At 41.6% G+C, this 16729-nt stretch overlaps 1 protein-coding gene across 5 annotated transcripts in view; it reads left to right on the forward strand.

Annotated features, from left to right (window-relative positions):
• The window catches only part of YLPM1 (YLP motif containing 1), a 35318-nt gene that overhangs the window by 7258 nt on the left and 11331 nt on the right, over positions 1 to 16729 (forward strand). For 3 of the 5 annotated variants that reach the window (XM_082283525.1, XM_082283527.1, XM_082283529.1), the window contains exons 3-16: positions 193 to 387; positions 1563 to 2305; positions 4455 to 6770; positions 9127 to 9232; positions 11039 to 11519; positions 12698 to 12790; positions 13160 to 13334; positions 13483 to 13628; positions 13988 to 14175; positions 14776 to 14838; positions 15129 to 15248; positions 15528 to 15704; positions 15929 to 16012; positions 16244 to 16327. In XM_082283525.1, the coding sequence (XP_082139651.1) occupies positions 193 to 387; positions 1563 to 2305; positions 4455 to 6770; positions 9127 to 9232; positions 11039 to 11519; positions 12698 to 12790; positions 13160 to 13334; positions 13483 to 13628; positions 13988 to 14175; positions 14776 to 14838; positions 15129 to 15248; positions 15528 to 15704; positions 15929 to 16012; positions 16244 to 16327 (4971 nt within the window). The remainder of the gene's footprint in view (positions 1 to 192; positions 388 to 1562; positions 2306 to 4454; positions 6771 to 9126; positions 9233 to 11038; positions 11520 to 12697; positions 12791 to 13159; positions 13335 to 13482; positions 13629 to 13987; positions 14176 to 14775; positions 14839 to 15128; positions 15249 to 15527; positions 15705 to 15928; positions 16013 to 16243; positions 16328 to 16729) is intronic. The other 2 variants (XM_082283526.1, XM_082283528.1) reach the window with 2 other exon arrangements.

Here is a 16729-nt window from a genome sequence, read left to right on the forward strand (position 1 = left end):
TAGGCTGTTCACATTAAGAAAAGATGACATAAAAATCAGCTTTCCAGAAGCTGTGGGTGGCTGGAACACTGAAATAGGGTGATAAAGTAAGGAACAGTGAAAAAGTTCCTGTAAAATGTGTAGTCACCAAGTGTAGTTTTTTTCTGACCGAAGCAACTTTCCTTTATTTATAGTATTTGCCTTTTTCTGTAGCTCAATATTGAACCTCCTGGTGACCCTGAGGAGGATTTGAGGTTGCAGCAATTGCAAGCGGCAGCAGCTCAATGGCAGCAGCACCCCCATCACCGGGTTGGATTTCAATATCAGAGAATAATGCAGAAGCATGCTCAGTTGCAGCAGATAGTACAGCAGTATCAACAGATCATGCAACAGCCTCCACACTTAGAGGTGAGACACTAAGGAGGTGGTGTTTGATATGCATCCTGGGTGACCCAGCACTCATGGTCTGCTGAAAAATACGTAGCTGAATAATTTGTGATAGTTGGCTCATTTGTCTAGCTACTTTTTCTGCTTGGGTAGAAGTTTATATCCACTTTCCCTACTGTCACTCAACTTCAGAATGAAAACAGCCTTGACAGATGGTGATGAAGCTTCAGTAGGATGAGAAATACAAGACTTTACACTTCTTGTAAGATTTTTCAGACGTTCCTGGGTGATACAGGAGCAAAGCTGAACACAATATTGAATTTACTCAGCTTTGAATGTTTTGCCACTGGAGAAACAATTCAGAAAGGTCAGGTAAACAGATGATTGCACAGAGTAATTTGGAAGCTGCTCTTTTTTACAAGAATAAATATGTACAATGATAAATATAAATGCCAAAAATAGGCAGTAAATGTAATTAAGAAAATCACTATCTCACATTATTTTTAACTCAAATAATCAGTTGCAACCAATGTTGTAATCTTTAACCTTTTAAGTAGAAGTTGATTACTGCATTAGAGAGTTGAGTGAGCTTTTACTGGGTTGGTAGAGTTGGTACATTTAACATTTCTTTGTAATTTGGGCTGTCTTCTTTTTTTAAAAAAAAACCTCTTCAGGTAAACCGTAAAAAACTCAGGCAGATCAAGCCATGAATACTACGATATCTACGTGTAACGAAAGACAGAACTCCTTGAAAGAAGCTTCATTGGGCAAAAAAGAAGATCTGACAAAGGCTTAGAGAAAAATAATTGCAGGCAGCTGAGGCAATTCTGAGCAGGTTAATAGCAAAAACTGAAACCTTGAGTAGTCACATAGTGTATACATGTGAAGATTGATTTCAGATTTAGCCATTGTTAGGATCCAATAATAATACAGTTTATACAGATTATAGGTTTCTTCATCTGTCCTGTTGAAGTCTCCTATACATATATATAGTATCTACTCATAAAATGTGAAAATTTTCACAATGTCTTGAGATGTCACTGTTGGTGTTTGCTTTTGTTTCGGTGTAGTTCTTCCTCAAGCTTGCGGCCAAATCATGGGAAATTGTGATATTACAAGTGATCCTGAAATACGTTGCTTTGAGAGTAACTGACTATCTAAGGTACTTTGAACCTGTTCTTGTCATCTCATTGCAGACAATGTCTGTGGACATGCAGCTGCGACATTATGAGGCACAGCAAAAACAGTTCCAGCAGCTCCATAAAGATTGGGAGCGATCAATGAACCAACAGTGGCAGCATCAGCTTCAAACCTACCCTCACAAAGACCAGCTTCAAGAGTATGAGAAACAGTGGAAAGCATGGGATGAACAGATGAAGGTCACTCAGTCCCATCTGCAGGAAAAAGTGACCTCCCTCCAAAATCTGAAGAATCAATATCCTGCAAATGTTTCGCTGCCACCTCCATTTATTCCATATTCCCAAACTGGTCAAGGTGGCATTCCTATTATGCCTCCAACTTTACCTTCAACTACACCTCCAGTGGTCCCCCCGCCTCTCCCTTCTGTTTCTCAGTTATCCAATTCCTCTGTCCCTTCAGGATCCAGTTCTCAAAGCAGTCAAGCTACTGAAACACCAAGGCCAGCTCTCCTTCCCACCCCTGGTACCTATGCATCAAAAATAGCTAGTTCAACTAGCTATTCACCTTATCATTCTCAAGTAGGTTCGTCCTTTGGCTCATCAGATCATGGAAAGTCTCAAGTTCATCTTAGTAAACAAACTGTGTCTGTTTCGTCTGAACAACAGTGTGGGGAACTGAAAGGCACTTCTGCGGTATCTTCGACACACACACCTATTGTGCAGGATAAACCAGTGAGGTCGGGTGGATTGCTTCCAGATCCTCCCAGATCAGCGCGTTTTGAAGGCCCTAGAGGCCCTAGGTAAGAATGTTTTTGTTGATTGATAGGTATTCCAGGCTACAAGATTTCCAGTGATTTATTAAGAAATTAAACATATATCTTATTCTCAGATGTTTTTGAGGTTGTGTTAAGTGTGTACTTGTTCAGTGGAGGTTTTGTTTTTTAATATATGTACACCATGCTCTCTGTATTTATATTTTTAAAGCAAGGATATCTAGATGTTTTTGACCTGAGCGTAATCTAGGGTAGATTGCATTTTTTTTTTTGGTAGAGTGCTTGGGGATGCTGCCCCCTTTTCATTCGCAGAGACACAATCCTCCTTCTTTGAAAATAGGAAAACCGTTGTAAATATTTGGTATGTCTTTGCTGGTTTTATACCTGCTATATGATTTAATCCAAGATCTTGTTTTTTGAATGTTTTTCTTTAATACAAGGTATCAGGTTGCAAAAACGACATCTGTTCTGTCTGGTCATTAGTTTGAGATGGGTTGGTGTGGTGTCTGCTGAATCAAAGGATAGTGGTGTTCCGTTCAATTGTTTCTATTCTTGCATATTCTGCTAGACTTTACAATAATATCTTCATGGTTATTTCCCTTCTCTTTTCTTCCAAAGTGGTCAATAATGAATAATAATTTATGAATTGCTGGCGAAGTACATGAGCTTTATATAAATGAATCGTTTTCTACTTCCTGATAGTTTTAAAAAAGTGTTGTTTCTGTTCCTGGGGATTTGTTGGATGTACAGTTCTGATCAGATTGTTTCCATGACTTGCTAGTGCATGTCTTTTATGTGTGTTAGTTTAGAGTTCAGTGATATGCAATGATAGGCACAGGGTGCAGTTGTCTTTCTGGGCTGTGAGCAGACATTTTTGTTCATGTACAGTTTGTCATCCACCAGCACCCCCAAGTCCTTCTTGGCAGGGCTGCTCTTGATCCCATCATTGCCCAGCCTGTGGTGAAACCAGGGGCTGCCCTGACCCAGGTGCAGGACCTTGTACTTGGCCACATGAGGTTCCCATGGGCCTGCTTCTCAGACTTTTCCAGGTCCCTCTAGATGGCATCCTGTCCATCAGGCATGTCACCCACACCACTCAGCTTGGTGTCATCTGCAAACTTGCTGAAGGTGCACTCAATGCCACTGCCTATATCATTGATGAAGATATGAAACAGTGCTCATCCCAGTCTGAGGGACACCACTTGTCACTGATCTCCATCTGAACATTGAGCCATTGTCCACTACCCTCTAGATGTGACCATCCAGCCAATTCCTCAGCCACCAAATACTCCCATCCATCAAATCCGTATCTCTCCAGTTTAGAGAGAAGGATGTTGTGGGGGTCCGTGTCAAAGGCCGTAAAGAAGTCCAGCTAGATGACAACCACAGCTCTTCCTTTAACCACTAGTCACTCCATCATTGAAGGCCACTGTGTTGGTCAGGCAGGATTTGCCCTTGATGAAGCCATGCTGGTTGTCTCCAATGACCTCCCTGTCCTCCATGTGCCTTAGCATAGCTCCTGGGATGATCTTGCCAGGCACAGAGATGAGACTCACAGGTCAGTAGTTTCCAGGGTCCTTCTTTCTACCCTTTTTTAAAAGGGGTGCAGTGTTTTCCTTTTCCCAGTCCCCAGGTACTTCACATGACTGTCACCATTTTCCAGATATCACAGAGAGTGGCTTGGCAAGTACGGTAGCAAATTCCCTGAGTATTCCGGGATGTATCTTATCAGGTCCCAGAGACTTACATATATTCAGGTTCTTCAGGTCATCATGAGCCTTATTTTCTCTTACCGTGGGAGTGACTTTGCACCCCTAGTCCCTGTCTTGCACTCCATCCACTCAAGGGGCAAATGGTTGTCAGTGAAGACTGAGGCAGAAAAGTTGTTGAGTATCTGAGTCTTTTCCTCATGCATCGTTACCAGTTTGCTGGTCATGTTTGTACAAGGGGGTACACTTTCTTTGACCTATCTGTAGAAGCCCTTCCTGGAACTCTTTGCATCCTTTGCAAAGTTCAGCTTCAGCCATGCTTTGGCCTTCCTGACTCATCCAGTGATGTACAACTGTGAATCCCAAATATCCAATCAACTTGATTTTAGACATGGGTTCTCTATTAATCTATAGGATTTTAATATGACATGTTCATTTGAATAAAATTTCTATTGTGTCATCTGTAGATTTGATGGACCTCGAGGAAGAGGATATGACAAATTCGAAGGCTCAAGACAGAGAGGACCTCGTTTTGACTCCCAGCGCTCAGAAGGATACAGGTCACGTTTTGACCGACAGAATACAGATGGACAGTCTTCAAGTAGATGGGGCTCTATCCCACGAGGACCAGCAGGACAATTTTATACAACAAATGCATCACAGGGACACGGTTCCCGACCTAGTGGTCCACGGTGGATGGGGCCCAGGCCTCATTTGGGGCAGCAGCAGCAGCAGCAGCAGTCACAGACAGACTCGCAGTCAGAAAGCAAAGAGCCTTTTACAGACACAGCTGGCGATCAGCAGTCTGTAAGCAGAACAGAGTCTGCTCCCGACGCACAGAGTGCAGGTCCCACTGAGCCAAGTGAGGACCTGACAGACATTCAACAGGAAGCATCCAAACCTGAAGTCAAAGAACCTAGTTCAGACCCTCCTAAAAAGTGGACATGGAGTTCACATGATCCCAACCAGCAAGTAGATGAGTCTAAGGCACCCACCCCCCCAATTCAGAACCAGAATACAGTAACCCCTGTAACAGGAAATCAGGATTTGGATTCACCAGATGGCCAGTTGAGTGCTTCAGATAGCACCCAGGGCCTACCTGGACCGGAAAGCAGAGGAAAAGGGCCATTTATGCATGAAGATAGAGGAAAGGGACCCGGAAGCAGAGGAAGGGGCCGTGGCAGAGGGCAGGGGGATGGCCGCGGCTGGGGAATGGGCCGTGGCAGGGGGATGGGAAGGATGGATGGTGGCCGGGGAATGGGCAGGATGGATGGTGGTTGGGGAATGGGCAGGATGGATGACGGCCATGGCCGGGGAATGGGCAGGATGGACGATGGCCGTGGTAGAGGATATGTATACAGAGGCAGAGGGCAGGCTAGGCAGGCATCCATCCGTGGCAGGGGAATGTTCAGGAGAGCAGGCAGCAGGGAGAGGATGTCAGATAGACGGTCAGGCAGCAGGGAGAGGGTGCCAGATGGACAGTCAGGCAACCGAGAGAGGGGACTGGGTGGACGGTCAGATAGCCATGAGAGAGTATTCTCTAACCGAGACAGAGAGCTACCTGGACGGACAGGCAGCTGGGACAGGGGACGGGCTGGAAGCCGGGAGAGAGGCCCTGTCAGACGGGCCTGTAGCCGGGAAAGAGAGCCCATGCGAGGGGCAGGTAGCCGAGAGAGGGAGCCCATGCGGCGGGCAGGTAGCCGCGAGAGGGTCCCCGTCAGGCGGGCAGGTAGCCGGGAGAGGGTCCCCATGAGGCGGGCAGGTAGCCGCGAGAGGGACCTGGTCAGGCGAGCAGGTAGCCGGGAGAGGTGTCCCATCAGGAGGGGAGATAGCCATGAGAGGGAAGCAGGAAGATCTGAAACAGGCAATATGGGTAAACCGATTCACCTAGGAGATGATCCTGACAAACTGCCTCCGTACCATCGAGATGAAACATTCAGGAGTTCTTGGGGTCATGAAGATGATACGATGCAGGAGGAATTTCCTTTAGATAGTCAAGATGACCCATCTTTGGAGCATGAGCAGGTGGATGACTGGGAAAGAGAACAATACTGGAGAGATCACAACTCTGATTATCATGATGATTCTGTAGATGCATATGACAGAGATGACAGGTTGCAATCCCACCATTCAATGCCTCCATTATCTCCCCTACCACCACTACCTCCTTTATCATCTGATCACGACAGACGAGATTCGTGGTGGGATGATTGGAAAAGGCCAAGAGAAAGGGAACTAGAGAGGGATCTTGATAGAACTGGAAGATCCTCAGATATTTATGATCAAGATTTAGACAGAGAATGGGATAGAGACTGGGACATGAGACCTATGGATGACAGAGAAATGGGGAATCGTGACCTGGATATCCCTCCTTTACCACCATTACCACCCCTTCCACCTCTGGACAGGTATCGTGAAGATAGGTGGAGGGATGATAGGAACAGAGATCATTATGACAGAGATCTCCGAGACAGGGGGGAGCTTAGAATTCGAGAGTATCCAGAGAGATACGACACATGGCGGGAGAAGCAAGACTACCTTCCTGAAAGGACTGACTGGGAGAGGGAACGGTTGTCGGATAGGTGGTATCCAGATGATGGAGAGAGACTGCGGTCTTTGGACGACCGCTCAGATTCATCCCTTCCTCTACCTTCACATTCCTCTGATATGCTGGGAGCAGATTCAAACTTGGACTCCGATCAGTCCTTGGGAGGAGTGATGGTCCTAAGCCAAAGACAGCATGAGATAATTCTGAAGGCTGCCCAGGAGCTCAAAATGCTTCGGTGAGTTGCCTGGTTCTGTGATTTTGAATAGGAATCCCATTCTGTGGGATCCATTTGAATCAACACAGTAATGGCTTCATTTCTTTCACCCACAGCATGATAGTAGGAGCTCATGTGGAAGAAGTTACTTGGAGTACCTTTATCACAGCTTTCGTAGATGGATTTTTTTTTTTTCTTAAATAGATGATTGTCCCTTTTGCCATGAACATGGCGTTCCCTGTATGTTACTCGCCAGGATGAGATTTGTCCCATCACCTGACCAATCTTTTTGTTATCCTCAAATTAACTTGTAGATAATTGCTTTTCAGTCCTTTTGGTGGTGTCAGATGAGCTTAATGATAATTGCTTCTTAGTACTTACCCCTCAAGACCTATATTAATGTGGTTCTTAAGACCTATAAGATTTTTTGGATATTGCTCACTTTTTAGTTAAAATCTAAGTGGGTTTTTGTTTGGGTTTTTTTTTACAGTGCTTTCTTATTTGAAACCCAGTATTGTCAGTGATCCATTGTGTCAAATTTGGTTGATATTAAGTTCTGGGAATCAGCATAAAAGGAATGATATAACAATTAGGAGGATATGAATGCAGGAGTTCATCAAGACCATATTTTTATAAAGCAGCTACTAGACTTCCTAAGGCTTCAATAAGCAAACAAATAATGTTTGTTACGAAGTTTGTAATAGAAGAGGCTGGGCTGTATGAGGCTTTGAACAACCTAATCTAGAGAAAGGGGGGTGGAACTAGATGATTTTTGACATCACTTCCAACCCAAACAATTTCATGGTAGAGATGTTTTGCACTTTTCTTCAGGCTGTTTTGTTTTCAGACTCGTAAGATTGCTGAGCATCTGTCCCATATGGAAGGTCTTAGTTGCATGCCAAAATGCAAGAAAAACGTTTTTTTTAAAAAGGGAGAACTTTTATTCTGAATAATTTAATCATTCACTGCAATTAGATTAATTCAACAGTGTTAGTAACTGTGAAATCTGTGTTGTAAAGTAGTATTTGCTAAAAGTTTGGAGTAATAGATTATTTTCAGTTTCCTGACTTTCCCATTGCTTCAGTTGCCAGGCATATGTTTTGCTGTTTATTTTGGCTAGCTGCAAGCCAGTGGACTTAGGCTTAGGACTGTAGTTTGGGAATCACTACAAGAGCAGATTATTTAATAGGGCTGAAATATTTTAAACATAGGCACTAAAACATTTTATGTAAAAAGTAGTTACATCTTTCTAAGCCAGTAGTAAGGGGAAATATAAACATGATACTGATTTTTAGTAGAATATGAGAGTAATCTTAAGATTAGTTAACACTGGTACTTCTCATTAGGTTCTTACAGGCAGGTGATCTAAGTCTGAACAGTAGGAACAACTTTATGGAGATTACTTATTAATTTTTATGGGGATTTTTTGAGCCAAGGGTTATACCAGTAGTGTTGTACGTAACTGCTTTCATCTCCAAAAGTAAAGCCTTCTTCTGGCTTTGCTTTTATTGTATGTGAAACAGCATACTCACAGCTGCAGACTGTTCTGTATTTGTGATCTAGTGTAGTGCTCAGTTTACTCTTTGTACTCACAAAGCACTGAGGATTCTTTTCTTTGAGCCAAGTTCCCCTTCTGCTGAACACTGAACAGGTGCATTAGTAGTTAGGGTGGTTTCTATTATGTCTTGTTACAGAGGGATCCCATGCGTAGTTGTTATTTAGAAACTACTTCAATACACAGAGGAATTAGCAGTTGAAAAACCTAGATTAAAAAATCTAACAAATACTGAAGGGAAAGGAAATCATATTCACTAGAACTTTGTCATCCAGTGATTGTAGTACTCACAGCTGAACCTGGTCTCTGCTCTGTAGACTATGCATTGGTTGTATATTGAATAGCATTTTGATATATAGACCAAAGAAGCAGAAGTTAGACTCACTGGGTTTTATATATTGGAATCTCTTGTGCTTTGTTGGCCTCAATCCTGTTACCACATGAATCAGAGCAAGTAAATGAGAGCACTTACGTATGCATTTCCAAGGGGTTTCTTGCTTGCAGAAGGTGTTGACGGAAGCTAAAAATCCAGCTTTGCTCTTTACTGTTCAAAGGGAGAGATTCTGGCAAAGCACAAAAGCATAACTGCGTAACTCAGGAAACCTGTGATCAAAAACCATGCAGCTAATACACTAAATGCCTCCATGGTTAGGTGGATGTGAAACAGGGATTTCTGTATTGCAGCAGAAAGCCTGCTGTGTCCTTTTCTTCTTTTGACTGGGCCTCTGATGCTAGTTAATATGTTTTCACCATGAGCACTGATTTCTTTAATTTTTCATTTAAGCTGTAGACTGATAACACTTTCTTATGATGCATGTGCAGAGAGCAGAAAGAACAGCTACAGAAGCTGAAGGAGTTCAAATCTGACATTGCCACACAGGACTCTCCAAGATCACAGAACACAAGCACAAGACCAGGTGCCTTTCAGGTAAATTCATCTTACATTAATAACATGTTGGTAGTAATTACTATTTATGTGTATGTTGAACCAGTTCTACACACTGATGGTCAAATTTCAGTGTGGAATGCCTCCCCAGCAATCCTTACAACCTGAGCTATCTTCTGTTGAGGCAAAACAACTTCTTAGTTTCTTCAAATTTTCCAAAGCCTTTTCTGCTCAGTCGGTCCACCTGTCTTCTGAGTATGACCCATCAGGGATGGTGGCACATGAAGTTCAACAGTCTAGACTGCAGCAGGATAATGTGCAAAAAGAGGTGAGCTCTTCCAGAGCAGGGATGTAAGGGTCACAAGAAGACTCTGCTTTTCCTTGCTTAAGTTCTTTCAATTTGCACTGCTTTTCCTACTTCAAGAGCTATCTCCTCTTTGAAGTTGGAAAAATTTGGGGATACGTCAATCAGAAATTGAGATATTTCAATGTAGCATGGGCATTAGCTTTCTGTTTGCTGTTTTTATTGGGAATTCTTACTACCTTCTAGAATATCATGAAGTGCATGAAAACTCATGTTTGTGTACCTTCATCCTGTTGTGATGCAACTACTCCTCTACTGCTTAATTTCCTGTGTAGTTCTGGGAACTCTTCTCAGGTGCTTATATTTGGGTTTTTTGATAATTCGGAAATCAACCAAACTTCTGCAGTCATGCTAACTCGGTTTATAAGTCCTTCCTAGAATGAGCAAACAGTTTTGTTAAATGTGTATTGGAGGAGATATCTGAGTTGATGCAAATTCTTTATTCTTCATCACGTCTTAACCCCAAAGTTACTCGTACCAATGAACTTAGCCATAAGATCTTCTGCATCTGACATTTACCAGACCAAGCTTTTTTTGTCCCTCTGTCCAGAGAAGGGTTATGCAGTGAATGAGGCACTGCAAGGTTTTTTTTTTTTGCCTGGGTGACCTCTTCCTTGTTTACAGTTTCTGTAAAGTAAAATAATGGAACTGATTTGCTACCAAGAACTGCAGGTATGTTGATACCTTTAGGAAGTTACTTTACTCAGTTTTAGTATTTTGTATCTCAGACTACTTCACTCATCTGCCTAGAGGTTTTCAAACAACTTTTGTCTTTCTTGGAATTCCTGTCTCCAGATATTTCTGCTGTGACTTTGAGCTGTTATTATAGAGCTCAGCTTTGTATCTACAACCATTCTGCAATTTTTGTTGCATGTTGCTAATAAGGCTGCCTGTAACTTGGCACCTGCTGTGATGCTGAAAAGTCTTGTAACTCATGGGGTTTCTTGTGGATGTTTGGTTCACGGAGGATTTGGTTTGATTTATTTTTCCACTAGGCAAGACCTTCCATTTTCTTACGTTCTTCTGATACTGATTTTGTTAAGGGTTTTCCAGGTATTTCTGCTCTCTGTGAATTTTTCCAGTGGTTTCGGCAAAGAAACTGACCTTATCAATCCTTTTGCATCTCACCAAGCTGCCCTACTTTCAGACTTTCTGCCTTCACACAGACAGCAGGAATTTTTGCAGACAGCAGGAGTCTTTGGGAATAAAACAGTAGACACTTTTGAACTGAGATAGGCCTACTGGAGCTGAAATTGGTAAGGTTATTTTGAAGAAGAAAATAAGTAGTGTTTGAGCCTTCACATAGTGAGCAAACAAGAAATTAAATCAGTCCACCAGTTTTTAAAAATAGTCCTCCTACCTGTAGCACCTTGATGGAGGCACTAGAAAATGTGTATGATTTGACTACTGATTGCCATTGCACTTACAGAGGATGAGAGAAGGTTAGTTTACAGATCTACATTAAAAGTGCTTTCTGCATCTAGGTCTCTTCTCAGCTATCTTCAGAGGCACCAGTAGAAGCCCAAGCTATTAAACCTTCTCCTGCTGTTATTATAAAGCCTCCCGTGTTGTTCAGACAGCCCACCCCTGTGACAAGACCAAGTGCCCCACTGGCAAGGCCTACTACACCTATGACAAGGCCACATGCTCCAGTTTCTACTCCAACTACAGCCCCAAGTCATGGTCAATCTTTAAAACCATCACCTTCTGCTGTGGAACAGGAACGCTGGGATGAGGACTCTTTCCACGGACTGTGGGACACAAATGAGGATAAAGGTGCAAATATGGAGTACGAGTTGTGTAAACAGGAGTCAATGATGCCTCTGCCTGTCTCCTCGCCTGTGAAAGTACCTGCTGTCCACACCTCCATTCCATCAGCTGTACCAGTGTCCCTTTCTCCAGTTATTCCACCAGTTCCTAAAGCACCCATCATTCAGCAAACGGTGGATTATGGCCACGGGCGAGGTGGGTATTACAGTGTACTTGATCTGTATCAAAGAGCCAATTAGTTCTCCTGACTTCTTTTTTAAAGGAGTGTGCCATGCAAAGTATGCATGTTCTGCAGTTGATGTGTAGACTTGTGTGCATTAATGATGTAATGCTAAGCAGTGCAGTTTTAAGGAGTCTCTAACCTCTAACCAGTTATGACCCTGAGCTTAGTGTTTTTCTTAATGCTTCTCAAAAGAGCTATTTCATGTTGGTGAATGGTGTATATTCCATGGCTGCTATTCCATGAATGGTGTATAGCCATGGCTGCTTCTAATAAACACAAAAGGATGTGTTGTATTTAGATTGATACTGATACTTTCCCTTAATCCCTTTGTAGGTGAGTATGGAAGTAACTGGGCTAGAAGGTACTTCAGATGGTTACAGTTCTTAGGTGTGACTTAGTGATTTAAAGCAGAAGGTGGCTGGTGTTTGCATTATTTATATACTTCATAATGGGTGTTAGGTACCCTCTAGCCAGAGAGGGAGACAGAGTCTAGTTCTGAGGGGCATGCACCCTGTACAGTTTTTTAACATGTAAGTAGTGGAGGGCTCTGCTGTTTAGTATTGAGCTTATCAAAGCTAAAATTCAATGCTAGTTTTTAAATATAATTAATCTCCCTCAATCTAAGTTTTAACAGGAGTGAAATCATGGCGTAAAGAAGTTCTTAAATTGTGCATTGTCATTTAAAGAGTGTTTTTTCTCTCTCTAAAGTACCAAAACGAGTGGAAGCCATATCTGTTCCATTAAGTAGATGTTTTACTAACAGCTGTTAGAAAAAATGTCATTGTTGTGAGACTTTCAGTTACTGTTCTTGACATTACAGTAGTTCTGTGAGTTATTGAAACTTTCAGAGCATTTTAATGCTTACAATTTTCTGACACTGCGTGCTACCTGAACTCACCTGAAAAGGCAGAAGTCCCATCATTAAGATGGAGCTGTTTATCTACACACACACAAACCCACTTCAGCCTTTAAAAACCATGGTGCTGTTTATTTATGTAAAGCTCTTTTTGCATTATCCATTAAAAGAAATTATGGTAGCTTGTTCCAATCACTTTTAATGCCACTGACTGATGACTTTTCATGAAGAGGAAAGAAAATGGAAGACAAGTGTTTTAAAGCCTTAATTATTGTTTTGTTTATTTTCAACCAGATATAACTACCAGTAAAGTGGAACAGATTCCATATGGGGAGAGGGTAACCCTTCGTCCAGAACCTCTACCAGACAGGCAAACATTTCAAAAAGGTAGGAGGTGTTTGGCTAGCTCTCAGTTAGTTAGCTCTTAAGAAAAGTTGTAAAACACTAAAAGCTTGTTCAAACTAAGTAATTCTTGTTTAAGCAAGAACCACCTCTTCAGAGGTCCATAAGAATAACAGTTTATATTGTCAAGAGGAGTACTGCAGTCAGTAACTTAGCCACTTTAAACATTCCGTTTTATAGCTCTAAGTAGGATTGCACAGTGTGGTTGTCTGTTACAGTTTTGAAAAGAGATAAGGTCTGATTAAGTCCATCCTAGCTCACATATCATGTATTTCTATATACTTGTCTTGCACTCTTGCTTTTGCCTTTTTTTCCAAAATAGTAGTTTGGATTTCCATGAGTTTCTCCCTTCAGAGCATCCAGGTCGCTACAACAGAGAAAGAGATCGTGAGCCTTATTTTGAGCGTCAAGGCAATTCCAACACAGATCATCGGGACTTCAAGAGAGAGCGGGAATTGCACAGAGACCGTGGTTCTGTGGACTACGAACGAGAGAGATTTGAAAAAGAGCGGCATCCCCGAGATGATAGGTAGGTGATTTTGGAACACGGTTAAAATCAATACAGTTGAGGCTGTATTGTGTATCAGGCTGTCCATTTTGCCTGTGAGGTACATGTTCCTTTCGCTCTGGATTCCGTAGTGGAAATTCTAGAAATACACAAAATACTCTTTTGGCAGGGTTCTTCCTACTACACCTTCAAGAACTCAGTCTTACCGTGACAAGAAAGACCATCCGTCCTCCAGGCGAGGTGGTTTTGAAAGGCCATCATATGAAAGAAAGACAGATCGTCCAGCATATGATCATGGGCCTTCCATGTTTGGAGGTACAGTTTCTCAATCTTGAAGTCATGCTGGAATATTATGAAAAGTAATGGACTTGCAGAGGTGAAGATCAGTTGGTAGAAGATTAATTGATTTGCAGTATTGGTTTGTTCAGAATGTATAATTCAGGAAAATTTCTTTAGGTGGTGGCGTTTAGTTTTGTTTCTCAGTGGTGATGAGATCATGAATGAAACAGTTATATACTCTGCTAAAAACTGTCTGTGATTGCATTAGGCTTAAGATAAGAAATTTTAATTATTTTGAGGACATAGCTGTGAATTTAACTTAAAATAATGAAGGTCTGTTTAAATCAGCTCAGCTGGGTATGAACATCTTAATTTTTTTATTTTACTGAACTAAGAAAATTCTTCTGTCCAAACACTGGAATTTGAAGGTGATCGTAGAAATTACCCTGAGGAAAGGATTCCTATTTCTGCTCCGTCAATGCCTCGTCAGCCACCACCTGCTCCACGAGTAGAAAGGAAGCCAGAATCTAAAAATGTAGATGATATTTTAAAGCCACCAGGACGGGATAGCAGGCCAGAGAGGGTGAGTATACATTCTGAAAGCTACAGTCGGTTTCTACAAGGTGTGTATTCAGATGAAGTGCTGGTGGATGTAATATGTTGTGAACAAGTGTACGTTTGAGGAAGCTCTGGAAATTAGCTTGGTTCCTTTGCAAATGCCTAAGAGTGTTGTAGCATAGCTATTAGGAGTCCACAGGAGAGGTAAACTTCCTGGGAATGCTCAAAGCAAATTAGTGTGTAATATTACAGTATTTTGGTCTCTTCTGAGGTCTTCACTTGGGTTTTTGATGTATCAGGGGAAATGTACTATATTATATAAGAAAGAACACAATTTAGGCTATAGAATATGTAGATAAGTTTCACTCAGTTGAATGCATGAAGTAAGTGAAACTGAACCAGATCTATAACATGCGTCCTAAACTGCTGAGATGATTAACATCAAAAATTCTGAATTCTGTGGAACTACTACCATTTTCCTGGTTTCTAAAACAGGCAGTGAGTGCTTGATGATGTGCAAAAGTGGGAGCTCACAGCACATAATTCTGTAGAAGAAAATCTTTGCAAAAGAGATTCTGTTAAATGTAGTACAGTATCCTATGTTCTTACATGATCTTTGTTTCAGATTGTGATCATCATGAGAGGGTTACCTGGCAGCGGAAAGACACATGTAGCAAAACTCATCAGGGTATGTAAACAGGCACTCACTCTGTGGTGCTGCTTGTCTTTTACATGTACTTCCTCTGCTGTTTGCTTTCTGTTTGCCTGGAATTCAAGTCTGTTGTTACTTCATGTTCCATGTCTTCATGTGGTGTGTGAATCTCCACCACTATTAGCAAGCAGGAGGGATACTACTCTCTTCTTGTTCTGAGTATTGAGCAGGGAACTGATGTTGGCCAAAACTATTTTGAAGATCCTGTGTAGCAGAATGGAATTTTTACAGCAAAGATATATGCTTTCTTTTTGCTTTCTTCCCAGGATAAGGAAGTAGAATGTGGAGGACCTGCACCAAGAGTGCTCAGCCTGGATGACTACTTTATCACTGAAGTGGAGAAAGAGGAGAGAGACCCAGACACAGGGAAAAAAGTTAAAAAGAAGGTAGTCTTAATTCTGTTGCTTTTCTTGACAAAGAAACAAGACACTGGAAAAACAGGGGCAATCAGAATTCCAGTCTGTGGGTTGGGAAGGGTGCAGAGGTCTCTGGGCTGTTTTTCAAAACAAGCCAATATAACTTAGGGTGGTATGAGCAAATTCTTAAAAACCGACCTGAAAGGTGTTTTTCTCACAAGAGTGTACTTTGTGGTCGTGACATTCAGATGTTGAATATTAGCCATTTTATAGATGTCCTCTTTCTTAATGCTTTTGTCCTTGGTAAAGGTGATGGAGTACGAATATGAGGCTGATATGGAAGAGACCTATCGTACCAGCATGTTCAAAACTTTCAAAAAGACCTTGGATGACGGCTTCTTTCCCTTCATTATCCTTGATGCTATCAATGATAGAGTGCGACACTTTGAACAGTTTTGGAGTGCTGCAAAAACAAAGGGGTTTGAGGTAATGGAGCCTAAATAGCATTTGAACTTGCTAACAGCCATATGCTGATGTTTCTAAACTTTTGAGTAGAAGGTGTCTCCCACATTCAGGAAAAATGCTGTGGTGTACAGTTACAAGTTTACCTTTTGTAAAGTAAACAACTTAAAACTGCAGAGTATCACAAGGTAGAAAAAGAGCTCTAAAAATTAATTTATAGTATTTAATATTGTCTTTTTTCTTTCTAGGTCTACTTAGCTGAAATGAGTGCAGATAACCAGACGTGTTCCAAGAGGAATATTCATGGACGCAAGCTAAAGGATATCAGCAGGGTAACTATATAAATCTGGAGTCATACTGTGCTTTTGGTCCTGCTGTTGTTTAAAAACTATAGACTACATAATGCTTACGCTTTTCCTGTAAGAAGTACTGGTAGTTATTTCATGGAATTCATTAAAATTACCAAAGTACAGATACATCTTGTTAGCAATCAGAAACCAAATATTCCCCAATGGATCTGTTAGACTTTTAGAGGTGCTTCATTTTTGTGTGTGTTTTGTTAGATGTCTGATCACTGGGAGGCAGCACCACGCCACATGATGCGCTTGGACATTCGTTCTCTGTTGCAGGATGCTGCTATCGAAGAGGTGAGAATCTCTGTGCTTGTTAAAACTACAAATTAGGTCAATATGACGATACTGAAAATACGAAGCAGACAAAGATATCATCACATCAAGGCAGTTATAGTTGGCACTGTAGAAAGCTAGAATCACTGTGTCAGGAAAGTGTATTCCTTATGAATTACCACAAATATGAAGGTACATTGTTACCTTTTATCACCATTTTTGAAGCTCAGACTTAGGCATCTTTGAGCAAGAGTTGAAGTCATTTTGCTCTTAGCAACTGTTGAATACCAATTAAAGAGATTAAAGAGAATTTTGCACTCTTGGAAGAAGTGCTGGGTTTCATCTAGGTTACTGGATTATTGAGATCATATTTTGAAAAAGTAGTTGAAGAAAGTAAGATAAGGAAATAAATTGGAACTCAGT

Source organism: Coloeus monedula (genome assembly GCF_965178545.1).
Source record: "Coloeus monedula genome assembly, chromosome: 6".
In the NCBI taxonomy this organism is placed as follows: Eukaryota; Metazoa; Chordata; class Aves; order Passeriformes; family Corvidae; genus Coloeus; species Coloeus monedula.